This window comes from Pectinophora gossypiella, chromosome 15 (assembly GCF_024362695.1).
Source record: "Pectinophora gossypiella chromosome 15, ilPecGoss1.1, whole genome shotgun sequence".
In the NCBI taxonomy this organism is placed as follows: domain Eukaryota; kingdom Metazoa; phylum Arthropoda; class Insecta; order Lepidoptera; family Gelechiidae; genus Pectinophora; species Pectinophora gossypiella.
The window spans coordinates 2,473,185-2,493,176 of record NC_065418.1 but is presented as its reverse complement, the minus strand read 5'-3'; the positions used below and the strand labels follow the sequence as shown (position 1 = coordinate 2,493,176).

General features: G+C 37.0%; 1 protein-coding gene across 1 annotated transcript in view; it reads right to left on the bottom strand.

Moving 5' to 3' along the window:
- The window catches only part of LOC126373432 (uncharacterized), a 48,074-nt gene that overhangs the window by 27,523 nt on the left and 559 nt on the right, over positions 1-19,992 (bottom strand). Inside the window, exons 2-4 of the mRNA XM_050019590.1 lie at positions 19,270-19,430; positions 18,100-18,473; positions 17,167-17,394 (exon numbers count right to left, since the gene is read on the bottom strand). Coding sequence (XP_049875547.1) covers positions 17,167-17,394; positions 18,100-18,473; positions 19,270-19,430 — 763 coding nt within the window. The remainder of the gene's footprint in view (positions 1-17,166; positions 17,395-18,099; positions 18,474-19,269; positions 19,431-19,992) is intronic.

Sequence of the window (19,992 nt, the reverse complement as noted above, 5' to 3'; positions counted from 1 at the left end):
TGTTTACTACGTAGGTAGCTAATATCGTCTTCTCTTAACTTAAAAGCATTGTTGAGAAAGGCATTATATTTTTTTCTTAATGTTATTTCACTTCTGTAAGATACTCTCCAATAATTAGCTACATTTAAACAAAACAGTCACTGACTTTCGGATACTTGACTGAATATAGACAGGAGATTCTTCTAATTCGTAAACCTCCAAAACATACTTGAAAAGTTGCGGAATTTTGCTTGTTGGGTCAGCTTGGAACCACTTCTCAAACAATTCATTATTTAGTAGCTGGTGACCTATTGTAAACAAAAGTTAATAAATCAAGAATGTGCAAACAAAAGCAGATCAAACTTTGTCATCAGTAAATATACACTATAGGCTATACAATATCAAAAAATTATTGACATGATTTGACATGATTTTTTTTAAATGCATCTCGAACCTAAAATTAATTATTTTTTTGCCAAAACTAAGAAATGGTCAAATCTTACTCATTGCTTCCGAGAATTTTGCACTTTGATCACTTAGTAGATCAGTATAAACACCAATTAATAAAATAATAACAATAAAACAATTGAAATCCAACTAATACCTCAACAAAACAACCACCGAACACAGTAGAAATTCGTTGAACAATTTTATGATACGTCAACATACCAATTAATGAAGCTATTTTTCTAAAGATTATACAGGATACATCGATTAAAATATTAAACTTGTGTACTATGGGTATTTGAGATAGTGTTACCATAATTAGAATATCCATTTTTTAAAAACGATAATTTTGATTTTTCGTAAAGGGACGCGACACTGTGCGATGTCACTAACACCCTTAGACCTAAGATAGAGAGATGGCGCGGGAGCATAGCCACTTAGATCGAAATATACACAAACCGAAATGTTTTATTTAAGCAACGATCGCTATAAAACTTTCCACATCCTTCATTGTTTCTTTGGTATCGGGCAACCACAGTAATTAACGCTTGTGCTACGCAATGCACGGTGGGTAAATCGATGTAGCGGTCCAGCCAGGAATGGCTTGGTGCGGCCGCTTGTCATGCCGACGCGAGTTAGCGACATGCGGACTCGTGCAGCTTAGTGCTACGGGCCTAGCACCGTAAGCACGCGACTCTTTCTCGCCGCGACAGAGATCGTCTGTCTCTTTCTGTGCAGTACTGTGAGAGAGTGACGGGTGACATATGTCGAGGCGAAAAAGTCTTGCGCGCTTACGGTGTTGCGCCCGGTGAAAGCATATCTTCCTTGTTTCTATGATGTATGGATATGGCTATTAGGATTACGGGTTAGCCTATCTATGATTATAATTAAGTGAGTAAAATGTTTATTTTTCATAAAAATACAGAAAATATTGGTACAATAAAAACCCCATAAAACCATTTCCTCGGTTTGTCTGTGGGAGTGGAGTTCGCTTAATGTTATTATGTTTTAAAATACTTACAGTTAACTTATAGCTAAGAGATCTTTTGCATAAGATGTTTAAATAAAGATTTACTGATTGGTACGTACCCGTGCATTTTTGTCCATTTACGGAAAACTCTATTCTATCCATGGTTAGGCACATAATAACTGATTCTACATCGACCAGCCCTTTTAAGGAAGGGAGATGTTATGTATAATTGGGATTTCTCGTTTCCGATTTAAACACTAATCTAGTTGCGCAACGGTAAGAAATTGTGGTTCATTATTCTGCCAATTATTAATCGGCTACTATGTACTCGTACCTAGTACTATGTGGCATCAATGACCTTGGGGGTTTAAAAAAGCACATCGAAGTAATTCATCTAAAACGCAATATTACAATGTGACATTTGCGCATATAAAAAAAGGGTAACTTGGACCCAGGATGTTATAGATGTACAAGAATCTGATGGCAAATGGGGAAATAAAATTTCTATAGTAAGCAACACTCGGATAATTGGATGAAAACGTCTTGATACTTTTTATTTTTTACCTATAGTAACAATTATTTCTTACTCACTAATATTAGTATTACACAGATACACAATACACACACATACACAATTAAAATAAGACGTTTATATACTGCTCCTGTACGGTCACGAGCATTAATATGTATACACTTTGGTACCATGTCACATTAACTTTTTTGACAACTTGAACTGTAAGTAAATGTCAAATATGTTAGTGCGACAGAGTCCTAAAGTGGGTACATTATATTGCTCATGAATGACTGTACAAGAGACTCATGGAGCAATGAGTCATATACGGACAGTCCAGCCTACTTACAATCATGCTCAGGATACTGTTGGGGCTGGCGCCCAATAAGTAATATAAAAGTGCGCAATGCAATCAAATTTCAAATAGCAATATTGCATATTAGGTGAATTGCTTTGATGTGGTATTTATAAATCCTCTTGCCAGCTCTGTGGTTTCCAGTATTAACATTAATGAAATTGTTGTCATCATCAGCCCAGTTGGTAGATCGCTTGCCTCTCACTTTGAGACTTTGAGGTCGCAGGTTCGAACCCAGCACAGGCTTAAAACAATGATCGTGAAATTGGTTTTCGACTTCATGTTTCGTTCATAAATGATTATCACGTGCTCAGTGGTGAAAGAAAACAGAGAGGAAACCCACATTCCCGAAAAATGCATTTTCGGAGGTGCCTATTTGACCTAACCTGTATTGGTCTGGTTTTCCCTTCGCGGGTTGGAAGGTCAGACAGGCAGTCGGTTCTGTAAAAAACCGGACCTGTCAAATCTTCACGTTCGGTAAGCGGACCCTGTGTAAAACGGGATAATGCTAGGGAGATGATGAAAATTGTTGTTATCGTTTGGTTCACCATAGTAAAAAACCTTTATAGCTTATGTGATTTAATGAATTACATTAAATTAAATTACTTCTCTCTCTCTCTATTTAAGAGCTGCGCTCTTGTCGGTGGAGTAACCGCCATTCCTCTCTTCTTCCCGCCAAAACCTTCACCTCCCGATACGACACGACCTGCACCTTCTCTTTTATTTGTTTCATAAATGTTATCCTAGGTCTACCCCTTCCTCTCTTCCCTTCAATTTTTCCTTCTATAATGTTTGTTATAAATGAATCGTGTCGTATCAGGTGGCCAATCATATTTCCTCTCCGGTTCTCTATAGTCTTCAATATGGTTCTCTTTTCTTCAACTCTTTCCAGCACTTTTTCATTTGACACCATTTCAGTCCAGCTTATACCCTCCATCCTTCGCCAACACCACATCTCAAACGCTTCCAATCTCTCTCTGTCTCTCTGTGTCATAGTCCACGTTTCACTTCCATAGAGTGCAATGCTCCAAATATATGATTTAATAAACCGTTTCCTTATTTTTAATGATATGTTTTTGGTTTTCAAAATGTATTTTTTCCTGTTAAATGCTTGTTTGGCTATTGCAATTCTGGCTATTATGTCTTGTGTGCATCTAGAGTCACTATTTATTATACTTCCAAGATATTTGAAACTATCAACTCTTTCTAATATGTTGTCATTCAGTTTAACAGGTCTATAGTTTGCTGGATGTTTGGATGTTGTCATTATTTTAGTTTTGCTCGCGTTTATCTTTAACTGAAATTTTTTGATTACAATGTCCATGGTTGTTATCAGATTTTCTAATGCTATTTCATTTTCTGCGAATGCAGCAATGTCATCTGCAAATCTTACAAATTTGATGTTTTCCCCATTGATTTTAACCCCCCCTTCCGAACTTTCCTTGATTTCTTTAATGGCGCACTCTATGAATATGTTGAATATCAACGGTGAAAGGGGACAACCCTGTCTAACTCCTTGTCGACTTATTGTCGACTTAAATTACTTAGCATTAAAATAAGCTTATAATCTGTATTAACCACTATATTATTATTAATAACTAGTTATTTGTAAAGGTTTTCTTCAATTAAAAAATGATTTCCAAGTATTACTGGCGGGGTCTGTGTTGATTTAGGATTACTAGTCCTGTAGCCTATTGTGCCCCAGTAAAAAAACCAAAAGCATAATAAATAATATGCTTGACAAATGTATGTACCTACACATTCCAAACAATCAACAAATTCGAAAAAAGTATCTAATACTTGCAAGGAGGGATATTGCTTATTGTTTATCATCAAAAACAAGGATGGAAAGTATATTTTATTTGATTTGACTTGATGTATTATTATGAAAATCAATTTAATTTACTTTCGTAAATATACCTACACAACATAATCTATAGAATGTAAAACAGAAGTAAGATTAAACTTATATTGGCCCCGATTCCTGCAGACACATCCTTTTTATTTTAAGTTATACCTGTCATTTTCTTATCCGCCGAAAAGGAAAGGGATAGATGATTGACAACTGTTAATTTTAAAATGAATAAAATAGGAATCTAGCTTATATGCAACCCGTTATTTCACGTGTGCTGTCAACTTACTGTTGACAGCTATAACCCAAAACACTGTTGGGTTATAGGCCAATATAAAATTTTGGAAGGGTTTTTTAAATTTCTGTCTAAAATTGTCGTGTGTTCCATAATTTGTATGCCTGTCGATGACCCGTCCCTTTCTTTTTCAGCGAATAATTTCTTATTCATCATTATGACAGGTATAATAATTTAAAATAAAATTAGATGGTGGTGTGAATGCTTCCTGTTTGGTATTTACTGTTACGTGACTTAGCGCCCATTTTTTCGTTTTTTTTCCCTTAAACAATAATTATACACTTCTCATCAAAAAAATCGAAACACTTCCGTTTTCATTGTTTCTGTCCGAATTTAACACAAAAAAGAATTCATACGATGAAAAAAAAATACATAAATGTATAGCTGGCAGTTTGGCCATTACAGTAATAAGCGAAAATTCAAAATTCAAAATTAGAATTTCATTTGTTTATCTTATAAACGAAATGAATCACTGTTTTGAGACAAATGTGTGTTTAGGGTTGGAGTACATTTAGCGTTTAAAAACTAAAAATTGGCGCCTATCCTTAAACTTTTTGTTTTTTATTTCAATACTGTGACTTTGGGACGTCTGAAAAAAGGTTTTTTTTCTAAAACGTATGGATACTTCGCCCACAGAAGCCGCCCAAGTTGTGGCATTGCTGGATTCTGGCCTTAGTCAGCGTGTTGTGGCTGCAAGACTGCATCTAAGCCTGTCATCTGTTCATAGAGTCTATAAACGTTATCGGGAGACTGGTTTGTTCACGCGCCGTTCAGGATCTGGCAGGAATCGGGTCACTTCTGAGCGAGATGATCGATTTATTGTAACAACTTCTTTAAGAAATCGACGCCTTAACGCTTTTCAACTGCAGCAGCGGCTTCGTGTTGTACGAAGGGTGGCTGTAAGTGACTCTACAATTAGAAGAAGGTTGAAGGATCGTGGACTGGTACCGCATAAGCCAGCAAATGGGCCGAAATTAACTGCAGACCATCGAAGAGCGCGCCTTAACTTTGCATGTGAGCACCTAAATTTGTCATACCTACAGTGGAGCAAAGTTCTCTTTTCTGATGAGTGTAAAATTATGCTGTATGGTAACGACGGAAGGAACAAGGTCTACAGAAGAGACGGAGAACGCTATGCACAATGCTGCATTGAAGAAAAGGTCAGCTATGGTGGCGGTTCGTGGACGGTTTGGGGAGGAATCAGCGCCGACGGTAAGACAGAGCTTGCTTTCGTGTCTGGGCCACGTCTGCCTGCACTAAACTGTCATCGGTACGTCGAAGAGTGTCTCGAGCCTCATGTGATGCCCTATGCACATTTTATTGGCAACGGCTTCATATTCATGCACGACAATGCTAGGGCTCACACCGCGGGCGTCGTACGAGATTATCTTAACGAAGTCGATATCTCTATTATGGAATGGCCAGCAAGAAGCCCGGACATGAATCCCATTGAACATCTGTGGGATGAATTAAAGAGACGAATTCGAGCAAGAGATCCTGCCCCAGAAACACTTAGCCAGCTGCAAGATGCAATCCAAGAGGAATGGGACAATATACCACAGCATGTGATCGTGACTCTCATCCGATCGATGAAGAACCGTATGGAAGCAGTAATTAGAGCTCGGGGAGGGAATACAAATTATTAAATAAACGTTTTTTAGCGTTTTTTTTCATTTACGTGTGTTGTTTTATCCATTTCCTTTATACTCCATACGGAATAAAAATGACTCATTTAACAAAATACGAAACCTATGAAAAATTCATTTAAATTTAGAACATTAACATTAAGATTTGATAAGCTCATATTACTCACTATTAAACGACATTTAACATTTATTCCTAAATGTACACATTTTTCTGATAATCCTGACAAAACGTAAACTTGCAAGGTGTTTCGATTTTTTTGATGAGAAGTGTATTTTTTATTCATGATAAACAGATTTGTTATATATCTTATCTGCATATAATAAGTAATTAATATTTAAAAACTTAAAACTTTTTACTCAGTAGTTTCGGCTGCGCTATTGAAATAAGAACTCGTCCAAACGAACTTCGGATTTCAATACGTTGGCTTCCAAAGTGTACGGACCATCTGAGAAAAAAAAACACACATTTTTTCAGCCAGTTCAATCAACTTACGATTAATAGTGTAAGGAGGCTTGCTTGCGTCTTGGTAGTGCAAATGAAACGATCGACTTACTTATTTAGTTCAGAACCACTTTTTTGTCGACTGTATCTGGTACAAATGACTTTTATTCCGACGAAATCGATTATTTATTCTTGATTGAAAATCGGGTTAGCACACCCCGGGTTAGCAACACACGGACCCAAATATTAGCGGTGGTAGTAACAAATTGTGGTGACAACAAATTACTTTCGATAAAGTAAATCAAGATAATTATGATGTCTTTTAACATTTAAGAACCTAGGTAAAATGGAACATTTCGTTATTCTTGATTCAAAATTCAAACATCAAACATTCGCAACACAGCACAGACCTAAACCAATGATTGTTGAATTCATGTTTGGATCATAAATGATTATCACGTGCTCAGCGGTGAAGGGAAACGTCGTGAGGAAACCCACATTCCCGAGAAATGCGTTTCGGAGGTATGTGACCTAATTTGTATTGGGGTGGTTTTCCCTTCGCGGGTTGGAAGGTCAGACAGGCAGTCGCTTCTGTAAAACACCGGACCTGTCAAATCTTCAGGTTAGGTAAGCGGACTCTGTGAGAAACGGGATAATGCTAGGGTGATGATGATGACGTGTGTGTTTACAATACAGTTTATATGTTTCTAGAAATGAGAACATTAGCCACTAGACAATTAGTTAACCAATTCTGAGTACCTATTGTACTTACCAACATTGAACCATTCTGTACGGGGGATCCCCCTATCATCTCTGGAAGAAGCTATTGCGTCTCTCAGAGCAAAGGCAACGCTCACAGACAAACAGGTCGGCGCCTCAGACACAGCTAAAAGCGATTAGACAAATTAATATTAGATAACTCAATTAACAGTCTCCGTGGTGGTAGTGGTTAGAGCGTTAGGCTCACAATCTGGGGGTCCGGGTTGCGCCATCTATATTTTCTATGGGGAAAGTAGTCTGTAAAATTGTAAAATCCCTCATACTAAGGTAAGTTCCTGTTAGTAAAAAATAGCAAATAGGCAGGTTTGAGAGTTTGATCAAACGTTTTCAAACGAGAACAATTGAGTCCATGCTAGCCAACTTTTTACAAAATAATAGAGGATGCACAGCCTCCGTTGTCTAGTGGTTAGAGCGTCAGGCTCACGATCTGGCGGTCCGGGTTCGATTCCCGATGGGAACATAGTTTAAATCACTATGTGAGACTGTCCTTTGTTTGGTAAGGACTTTTCAGGCTTGAATCACCTGATTGTCCGAAAAAGTAAGATGATTCTGTGCTTCGGAGTGCACGTTAAGCCGTTGGTCCCGGCTATTAGCCGTAAAAACACCTCCACCAACCCGCATTGGAGCAGCGTGGTGGAGTATGCTCCATACTCCCTCCGGTTGATTGAGGGGAGGCCTGTGCCCAGCAGTGAGATGTATGTATATAGGCTGGTTATGTAACTTAATTGGGATACAGGGTGTTAGTGACATCGTAACGAAAACTTTGAGGGATGATTCAGACCATGATTCTCAGTTGATATCAAGTGGAATTGTCCGTCGCATACAAAAAAGACAGGCCTGAAGGTGCCCGGTTGGGCGTGACCCTCGGCTTAGGGCGTCGTCTGAGGGGATCATGTTCGAAAGAATTAATCGATCCTAGTGGGTCGATAGCGATAAGCATTGAAAGATGGAATATTAGATAACATAAAATAGAGTCATGCATATATCCCCAAAGGCGTAGGCAGAACTACTGAATTCGGATTTGTGCTCATTTAATGGCAGTAGGTACGAAATAGGGGGCAAGGAGTGGGTGTATTATAATGTATACATACATACAAATTTATCCGCAAGAACAAAGAAAAATACTACGTAAATAATTAAAAATTGGAAGTCTTCTTCTTCTGGGTTGTGAGGTGGATTACCAACCCCATCAACCCTGATGTCAGGGTTGTTATTGTGCCGCCAAAGGCCCTTGAGCCCCCATGGCTCATGTAATGACTACATACTTACATCAGTAAGTAGTAACCGGTTTAACGTACCATCCGAAGTAGGGAAATTGGAAGTAAGTATGAGAAATATATAAAAATACTAACATTTGCTACCCAGAACACTTAATGGATTGTAAGAATTCCTTCGAATTTGCACTCGGAAATCAATGGGTATGTCTTTCGCCAGAGGCACGTGGTAATACCACGAGCGATCTGAGAGGATCTCTCCTGTGTCTTTATCAAACACTTGTAGTTCAGATGTAAAGTATCCCATGCCGAAAATGAAACCACCTTCAATCTGCAAAATGAAAGTTTTATACACACATAGAAACCTGGGGGTTTAAATGGCCACATCGAAGCAATTCATCTAAGAAAGCAATATTGCTATTTGATATTTGTTTGCATTGCGCACTTTCTTTTATATGCGCAAATGTCAAATTGCAATATTGCTTTCTTAGATGAATTGCTTCAAGATTATCAAAAAGACAGAACTAATGATAGCAGAAAAAGAAATGATTTGTAAATGAGAAAAGATGTTATAGTGACTCAAACTGAAATGGGAATGTTAAATTTGTTTCGACACGTAGATCTAATGAAGGATAAAAGAAATACGAAAGCGGGATATAAAGCGAAGCTTGTTTATAGGGCAAAGGAAGACCTGGAATGACGTACATTGACCACATTGGGGACGTCTTTAGAAAAGAAAGTACGTTTTTTGTCTGAACCGGCGTGCTTATGTAAACCGATCAATAAATGTGGAGGAAGCAAGAGAATATGTCAGGATCGACGCAAATGTAATTCCATAGTCTCTGCTTACACCGGTGGGAAATAGGAGTGAGTTCCCTTTGCCATTCAGAATTTACCTTTGAACAGATTTAAGAGGGTAATTAAACAGAAACGTTGTAAAAATGGTTATTATAAGGTTAGTGATTATTTAGAAGATATTAATGCATATGATTAACTGTCTGGGAACTGATATTAGGCAGCTAAATTACCAAATTGTTTTATGTTTTTTTAAGAGTCTAGGGCCCTGTGCTGAGTTTTTCATGCAGCTTCTTTTCCCCGGCTATACAGGTTGTGAGAAGCTGCAGCAATTCAAAGTGTAACTATCTAACCTACTGAATAAAGATATTTTTGAATTTGAATTTATGTAAGTAAGTATGTATGTTATTTGTAAATACTCACTTGACCGATATCTAACTCAGGATTGACACTTAGTCCACAATCTTGGATCAAGTCTACTCTGAGTACATCATGTTCTCCTGTAAGAATATCTAACTGCACCTCTGCAAATGCTACTCCTCCGCACCTGTAAGTACTGTGATCATTCGCAGTAGTACGGTAACTTGTCTGCAAATTTATGCCGCTATTATACGCTAGCGAGATCAAAACTGGGAACGTAGCATCTGTTACTTCTTCTCTAGTAACACTCAATCTGTCTAACAACAGTTGGCAACACTTTATGGCTGCGAAACACACAAATTCGTTTGCCCGACTGCCGCCTGTAGTGAAAGCGTTACCAGCGGTCACATTATCATATGTTTTGACTCTCACTCTATTGGTAGATATGTTTAGAGCATAAGCTACCATTTGAATGACTCTTGTATTAACGCCTTGTCCGATTTCGATTCCAGCGTGGCAAATGATGACAGTGCCATCGGCATGATAGACATTTAACAAAACTGAGGATTCGTAATTGACTGAAAGTGGATAGCTCATGAGGGCAACTCCCATGCCTCGTTTCTTCCATCGGTTTGTTTTGTTAAACTTTTTGATTTCTTCTTTACGTTTGTAATAGTCGCTATCTTTGAGAAGAGTTTCAACCATTTCAGAGACATCCGTTCTCTCTTTGCTTAGATTGTTAAGGCGTACTTGCAAGGGATCCATGTTGACTTCGTAAGCTATGTGTTCCATTAAGTATTCTGTTAGACAAATGGCTTCCAAAATTCCTGGAATATTAGGTATAATTATATAATTTTATGTATTAGTATCAGGACCTGTAGGAGGACAGGACAAGTAAGGATGATTATAAAATATTTGAAAAAGTAATAATTAAGAAATGAAAATCTACATTAATACTACCTAGGTATTAATCTAGATGTTGTAGGTAACCTACCTACAACATGAAACCACAATCGCGCTATTAATAACAAATTAATAGAGTCTGTATTAATAAGCATATCATGTAGTATGTAATAGTAACATTATAATCTCTAAGTATGTATTTTTGTAATTAAGTTGAGGATGAAAGTGACTTCAGGATGGAAGTCTGAGTTCAGACTGAACGCAGAATGGCCGAGCTGTACGAAACTGATTAGAACGGAACGTAAGATTGACAAAAAAGTAAGAGAGAATATGAATAGGGATTTGGTTGTTTATGGTATGAATTTAGAATGGTTAATGAATGTGACTTAAGGAAGTTTTTTTTAAATATAGATTGCCTATGATCGTTGGGGTCGGAGTGAAAAGCTGCATTTGTTTTTTGTAAAAAGGACAAAATAAAAGGAGTGAAGATAAATAAAACATCAATTTAATTCTATATCCCACAAATGAAACTATTAGTAATTATTTAACACTTTGGGTGCTATAATGTGTGCTATGATTTCGACGATTTTCATATCCAAAATGCACCACAACTCGAATATTTATATCGCGGCCATGATCAAGAAGAGATTCTTACCTGGAGCTCTAGCATACGTATTGGAAGCAGTATCTGTAGTCACATTGAAGCCTTTATATTGCCATCTGCTGTTATCATAACAACTTTTTATAGCGGGGGAAGAAAAGGGCAAAAGCGGATCATTAAAAATGAACCCATTATCCGTGTACATGTGGTATTCGACGTACTGTATTTGTCCCTGATTGTTAACGCCCGTCTGAAATATAAAAATACATAACTCCTGTGGCCGGCAATCAATTAATGGATGTACGGACTGCAAATATAAAAGGCTATAGTAACATATTTATTATAAATCAATGGTTATTTTTATTATATTTTTGAGCTTCAAGATATAGAAAACGGTAAATGAATATAATGTAAGTAGGTACAATAAAATATTAGCATTATTATTGCGGGATTATATTAATTAAATATTCGATCGGCAAATTTTAACCCACTTCAAACATTGTGGCGTTTTTCAAAAATTCTACTTGACAATTCAACTCAGAATAATGGTCTGAATCATCTCTCAAAATTTTCGTTACGATGTCACTAACATCCAGTATTGAGCCACCGAAATTGACCGTCTTTGGCATAAATACATCCAGCACAATCATTCTCCGGAAGATTAACCTGATTGATTGGGTTTGACGTAAATTCACCTCTAATAGTAAATAAAAATAACCTCAAAATCTTGCGTGACAGGTGGTCGTTTTCCAATGCATCTCATATTCGCCTGTATGCTCATCACAAACCGACATGGGCGGTTCAACAAGTAGGTGGCCAAAGCGCATGCTCCCACTATTTGACTGGCGCGAGTTATTCTGCTGCCAAAAGCTCCACCGCAACGATATACTTCCAAATAAATTCTAGACGGAATAAAAATGATTATTTAACTATTATCAGGACTCAAAATTAACCTCTAATCTGCCGAGATATAATATATTTTACATTGTGTCTAGTCGAGATCCGCATTCGAACAGACAAGAAGTTTAGCCAGAAAAGACGAAAAGGCATACACACAAGACAATATTACAAGACAGACAAACGGTTTAGCTTATTTCTACTAAAAATCTCTTCAAAAAAGTCAATAGACAGGGCAAATTAATTGATTAAAAAATCATTTTTGTTGAACGTCTCAATTAGCGGTCTTGTTTTACATATCAGTCGTTTTAACAATCATTTAGATTGTCCAAAACTTACCTATTCTCTTCTATGTTCAACGCGGAGGCAATTGTAGTGTGTGATAAGTCTGGCCATTGCGTTGATGCTAACACGTCCATGCCTTCATCTCTTGGTCTAGTTACACAGGCAATTGTTTCCATAGTATAATGGTACTGATATAAGATGTTATGAAATCCTTTTATTACCTTCTGTACATCAGCACCTCGGTCTCTGGCAGGGTAACCAAAGAAAAATGTTACACGATTGGGTTCACGAGTTCTTGCTTCCTGTATAGTGAAAACGGGTTTATCTTTGTCTTTTTTGTACTTTACGCGTACAAGTAAAGCAGCTTGGTTGGCTAATTTCTCTGTTTCAGCCACAATTATGCCTATTGGTTGATCATAATGTTTGATTCTAACGTCAGCAAATATTTCCTCCAGAGCCAGTCCAGAACCAGGAACTTTAATAGGGTGTATGTACGTATTTTCACCAGGGATGTCCTTTGCAGAAAAAAATGCCAGAACTCCTGGAATTTTCTGAAAAACGTTCAAATTAATTTGCTAATGCAATGAAAATGCATAAACTTAGTCTAAAATAAAACCAGAAAGATGTGAACAAATAGAAACTAGAACAAATCTAGCCCAGGAAAATATAAAGGGAGCAAAGACTATGACACTCTTCTCTTGCTTCCTCCACATTCATCAACCATGGGAAATAGGCGTGAGTTTATATTTTTGTTTGTTTTATTGAGATTATAAAGATCACACCAGAAAGGAGAATATTTCTGTATTTGCTCATCTATGTTTCCTATTCCCAGTTCACTGGAAAAATATATTTTTTGCCTTGGCAAGACAATAGAAACAAAGGCACTTACCAAAGCCGGTGTAGGGTCTATTTCTAGAATTTCGCCGGTCGCTATGTCAGATGTAACAAACGCACAAAACACTTCTCCAGGTTGCGTTGCCAAATCATTCGAGTATCTGGCTTCACCAGCGCACTGTATAAGCGCTTCCACTTTTGGCATCGGTTCTGTGATGGGCCATAAGCTTGGATTCGTATCGTAGACTTGCGAACCATATGATACCGGCCTAGTCTTCCTAAAGTCTATTGCTCCTGACCGGTATGTAGGTTTCAACCTCGCCTTAGGAATTAACGTGAGCAAACCCTGGTAAAAAATGGTAAGTAAATCAATACCCATACGCTAATCTAAATTATTTATTGCACAGTCATTTGAGAAATAATCGTGACTTTAAAAATGTTTCTCTCATTTAGATGTACCTATAGATTGCTGTTACATGTAAATGAGAGAAACATATAAAGACATATCTACCTATACAGGGTACTAGTGACATTGTAACAAATACTGAGGGGGATGATTCAGCTCAATGATTCTGAGTTAATAGCTAGTTAGTAGTTTTTAAAAATTATTTTCAATTCTATACATTTGGGATGGAAAATTCCACTTGATATTAGCTCAGAATAATGAGCTGAGTCATCCTTCTCAGTATTCGTTACGATGTCACTTACACCCCGTACAAGTACAGTACATACTGGTAGCTATACAAGTACGTATAGGTTTTAGTGACACCGTAACGAACACTGAGGGGGATGATCCACACCATGATTTTGAGTTGATATTAAGTGGAATTTCCTCTCTGAAAATTAATGAAAATATTTGTTTTTTTTTTATTATTTTCAGTTTCATACTTTTGCGACGGAAAATTCCCTGTATGTAGTTTGATGCTGATTCCAGCAGGTACACCCTAATTTTATTTTAAAATATACTTATACCTGTCATTTTCTTATCCGTCGAAAAGGAAAACGATGATAACATCAATGAGAGAATGAAACAATAACCCAGACGAATAAAATGGGCATAGGCAATCCGTTGGACGTGTGCTGTTAACTTAATTCTATCGGGTTATACGCCATCGTTAAAATGTTGTAAGGATTGTTTAGTAAGTAAGGGTTAGCCCGTCGATAACCCTTTACTTTTCAGCGGATAAGGTAATGAGTAGTGACAGGTATAACAAAATAGAAAGTGTCTGCTGAAATCTGCACCATTAACTTACTTTTGAGGTAGTAAGGCAAAAAGGTACACGATAAGATTTTAAAACTTACCTTATAAAACAATCCAAGAGCACATTTTTTTCTGTATTCGGCCGATAATTCAGCTGGAATTTCTTCAACTTCTAATTCATTCTCCAAAATCTTGAGAGCTTCTTGCAATGTTGCATTGGTAAATATATTCTTTTGGACAAGATATTTTTCTGTTTCGCGAGCGTGGACAAATTTTGACGATAATCCTGTTATTACTATTCTGGATGAAGATACGACTTCATACTTCTTATGAGGATCAAATTCGTACAAGAAAGCAGCGTTGACTGTAGCGTGAACATTTTGCGATCGTGGCATTATCTAATTACATAAAATAAAAAAGAAAGTTTAGGGGCCTTAGCAAAATTGCAAGCTATAGACAGTGACAGTGATAAAAACTCGGGGGTTAAAAATGTATGGGATTGATGTGACGTGACATAAAACGTCATGTCACATTATAGTATAGGTGAATCTTATACAATTCATTTTTATCACTGTCACTGTCGATTGTCGAAGTCTTGTATGAATCCTATACAATTCATTTTTATCACTGTCATTGTCGATTGTCATAATAGATCTTTTTGGCCTTAGCAAAATTGCAATCTATGACAGTGACAGTGATAAAAATGTATGGGATTGACGTGACGTGACATAAAACGTTTTTGTCATACATTTTTATCACTGTCATTGTCGATTGTTAAAATCGTTTTTTTTTTACAATTTGGCTAAGGCCAGCAACGATTCCTAATGGTTGGACAGAATGACAATTATGATAAAATAATTTGCTGCGTCTATTGATACGAATTGCTAAGACGGATATGATGAATCGTATAGATAAGACACAATCCCTCTATTGGTTTTTACGACATGCTCGGGAAGATAAGCAGCTGAACGAGTTTTATGTTTTGAATCCAGCAAAGCGGCAATGTTTTGTATAATTAAACATAACATAAACTCACGACTGTATCCCACATATCCATCGTAAGATGAACTAAGTACCTACTTACCCACACGTCACCGAGCTTTCTGTTAGACCAACGTGATAGGTGATGAGCCGTGTCGCCGTCTATAATGGCCGAGCCAACTGAATAATAATTATAAATAATGCCGTACCTTAAATGAAACAAACTCGCAATAGGGAGGAAGTGGTGGTATTTTTATCTGTTTTATTACTTTTCCTGTCATGTCCAAACTCAGGAAGGCTTCTGGATATACCTCGACGAAACTATTTTTTGTTACTAAAAGTAAAATACTAGTTTATTAGTCAAATCTTAATACTAAATATACAATTTATCAATAAAATTATTAAAAAATCTTAGTCCATAAATAACCCGCCCCTGACCGTTGCAAAGGTTCCCATAACACTCGCCCCATTACCGCGCTGAATAGCAATGGCCAACCTTTGCTCCAAGAATGAACCGGAGCGTGAGTCACCCGTTTTTTCCCTGAGCCTGCGACCTAACTCTGAAATGAAAATTCTGGTGTCTGATCCCCAGCAGCCAAAGGTCTCCCCAGCAACGGGCACAAAATCATACTGTGGCGCCAGTACTAGTAAGTTTTTTTTATAATTTTGTACATGTTTCGAACTTCATGTGACACAATTCTGTCGACGTTTTGAATAAACCGTTCAGCGGTTTAGGTGTATTATGAAACATTGGTCCCAATTCCTGCAGACACATCCTAATTTTATTTTAAGTTATACCCGTCAGTTTTCTTAATCGCCGAAAAGGAAAGGGACGGATGATTGACATCTGTTAATTTTAAAATAAATGATTATTCATTAACCCGGGCGAGTAGTTTATAAATTTCTGCTTAAAATTGTTTGGAAGGTTTTTTAAATTTCTGCCTAAAATTAACGTGTGTTCCATTAATTTCTTGCCATGTCGATTACCCGTCCCTTTCTTTTTCAGCGGATAAGAAAATGACAGGTATAACTTAAAATAAAATTAGATGGTGTTTACAGGAATCAGCACCATTGGAGTCTTATTATTGACGTGATTTTAGGAAAATGTAGAATCTAAATTAGTAGAATCTAAATTAAATAAATAGTACTAATTGAAAATTAATAATTGCCTTACTAATAGTTAACGTTGCTCCAATTGCCTCGAAAAGTAAGAATATATCTGAAGAAAACGTATGAAGCCTGTGTTTTACCATTAGATTGCCTGCTATGCTTCCGATCTGTAATTTAAAGTTATAAAAATTAAGGTATAAAATTATAGCGTAGATGCGTTTAGTTCCACATTATTAATAGACATGTAATATTTAACCCTTTCACACAGACACTTTCGGACAGAGACCATGGGTCATTGATGGTTCATAATAGATAGTATGAGAGTATGACAACTTGGAATCGGAACGTCATTAGACGTTCTGTCCTTGAAAGTGTTAAAGTGCCTTTCCAATGCCAGGTCTAGTAGACAGTAGTAGTAGTGAATCTAGACCAAACCTGGCACGAGACAGTAGTAGTAGTGTATAACACTACTAAATTCAAATTCAAATTCAAAAATATCTTTATTCAGTAGGTAACATAGTTACACTTTGAATCGTCAATTTTTACATAACGAACGTCTCAACGGCCTAAAACTACTGGACTAGAAATATTACTAGACCTAGATAGATTGATGTATTAGCGATGTTACTATAGCACTAGACAATCTAGACATAGTATTCCAGTCAGTTTTTTCTTGCACTTATATTTACTTAGCTAATTACTTAGAACTTACGTTTCTAACTGGTATATGAGCAACCAAATCCAAATGTTCATATAACTTCTCCAGGTAAGCAAATTCTTCATGTTCCTTTGATACTTTCTTGAACAACTCCATAAGGTCTGTTAAAGTCATACCGGCTCCCACAACTAAGTTTTGGTCTATAAAGTGTTCTGTCAGTTCTTCTACCGGTTTTACGTCTATCAGAACTCTTGGAAAAGAAAATATTGGTACGGCTCCTGTGATAAGTACAGAAACACGGGGATTGGTTTATTCGAAGAAATTTTAGTTTTATAAAATTAACAGCATATTTTCAACATTTTAGTAGTTAATTTTTCTCTCGTCTGGGTTTTGAGATCAATGACCGTTGTTATCAGCCCTCTAGTTGCCAGGGTTACTATTGAACCACCAAAGAAGAACAACGGATGTAGGACAAATAATAATTACAATAATATGACAGAGAGAAACGAGGCTTTTGAAATATAGGTAGTGTTGGAGGAGGATGGAAAGAATAAGTTGGATTGATGAGTTACTAATGAGAAAGTGCTAGTTATTAGGAACAGAAGAGGCAAGATGATTGGACACTTAATATGACTTGGTGAATTTATTAAAAAAATCATAGAAGGGAAGGTACAAGGAAAGAGAGGAAGGGGAAGACCAAGAAGAGCTTACGGAAGTGAAAGAAGAAGATGGAGCCTTTGATACACAAGATTGGTGAACGCTACACCGACAAGAGCGTGGCTCTTAAATTAGTGATGTGCATGAGATTACAAGTGTATAATTTTCATTGGGTTCAACATACATACATTCATAAACTCACGCCTAATTCTCGCCAGGGTAAGTCGAGAGAGACTATGGAATTGCATTCGCTTCGATCCTGACTCATTTTTGTTGCCTTCATATTCATCTTGCTGCAACTTCGTTAAGAACGTGGAATGCCTTACCTCTTCCCGTATTACCGTTGACTAACATGTAGGAATCTGTTCCTTCCTCCTCTAGTATGTTAAAAATATGATGTATTTCCGTAACTCTGTACCAAATGTGGTCATCTTTAAGTTTAATTTTCAAGACGTTATCCACGTCACTTTTGTCTATGAAGCACCATTCCTTGTCGCATGTTTTGTTGCACTGGTTCTTGTTTTTACAGGGTGTTAAATCTTCTATGTCGTCTATATAGGCGTTCGGCTTTGGGGCGTCTTTAGCAAAACTTTTGAAAGCATCAAGGATCGGTCTGAAGCCAGTGCATCGGCAGGTGTTGCTACCGAACGAATTTTCAATCTCGTATTGCGTAAGATCGTAGTGTTTGGATTCGAGTAATCTGTCAAGAAAATAGTTAATAGAAGAATAACTACAATTATAATTAATGAGGTTGGCAGAGCCACAAATCAAATCAGGAGAGTTGCAGCCAGTTTTTATATTTTATATTTTAAATGATGTTTGTTTTTATAACAATTACCCGTTTTTAGAGAAACTCACAAAAAGCTAAATCGAAAAAAAAAACTGACTCGGACGGTACTTGAGCCCGCACCTCTTATCAAGCTGGGACGACCGTGTTAACCACTACACCACTGGATCCTCCTCCTAACCATGCGAAATTCTTTTATCGTCATTAAACTGACGATCGGTCGGTATTTTCGATTTTTCTCTTTACGTTGTTATTTTTTACCTGTATATCGACGCTGTATAATTTTTTAAGTATTAATTACCAAGGTGAATAATAATAGTTATTATTTACTTATGTTGGGTAACAAGATAAAAGACGTAAGTAAAAACTAAGACTACATTAAAAAAAATAACAAACACAAAATCAATTAAATGCTTATGCCAAACATTAATTTCATTACTGATGAATATAATGATGAACAAGACGGCGACAGGAGATCACCCCAACTTTTTTTTAATATAAATTGGCTCGCGTTTGACCACAATTTCACCTGATAAGTGATTGATTATCACTCCTCATGAAAATGCCCAATCCCTTTATCTTTATATGACGGTGTTCAAAAACGTAAGCTGTTGAATGCGTTCTGTTTTAATTAAAAATATTTTCCCTCCCTTTTGTTTCTTAGAATAGGTTCTATTAACTAGGAGCGAAGATAGAGGAGAATATTCACCCAAACATATTCATAATCCATCCGGGGCTGCAGTGTCCACATTGCGTTCCATTATACTCAGCCAGGGTTTTCTGTAAGGGATGGTAGCCTTTACGACGATCTCCTATGCCTTCGATGGTCGTCACCTTCCAATTGTGACATGATGTCACAGACACTAAACACTAATTAAAAAAAAATCATAAGGTTTTAATGAGATTCGGTACGTAGTGGGTAGTGGGTCGATCAGGACAGAGTGAGGAGTGCTGAAAGAGGGAAAACGTCGACTTTTTTTTTATTTATTGCAGATTTTTCGCATCTTGACCGAATAAAATGGGCGCTGAGGGCTCTCACTCAGATTGGACTCACTACAAGAGAAGAAAATTTATGGATAAGTTCGCGTTTGACTACGATATTTCCTGTTGTTTGTTAAGTATAAGATAGGTGTAAGTATTTAGTGGTAGTCTTTGAGGAGAGCGGAAGAAGGGAAAGTGGTGTGTCAGGATCGCAATCACATCAGTCATCCCGTGATCATGGCACTTGCAACAGTGTCGAAATATCGGGAGTCTCACATCCCCATTTAAACGCGGTAAGAACCCGTTATTATGTGTTTTAATTAGGATCGTAATAAGTGGAATTCCGTGGTCTCTGCCTATCCCAAAGGGAAATAGACGTGATCTTATGTATGTACAGTCATGAGCAATATCATGTACCCACTTTAGAACCTTGTCACACTATCATATTTGA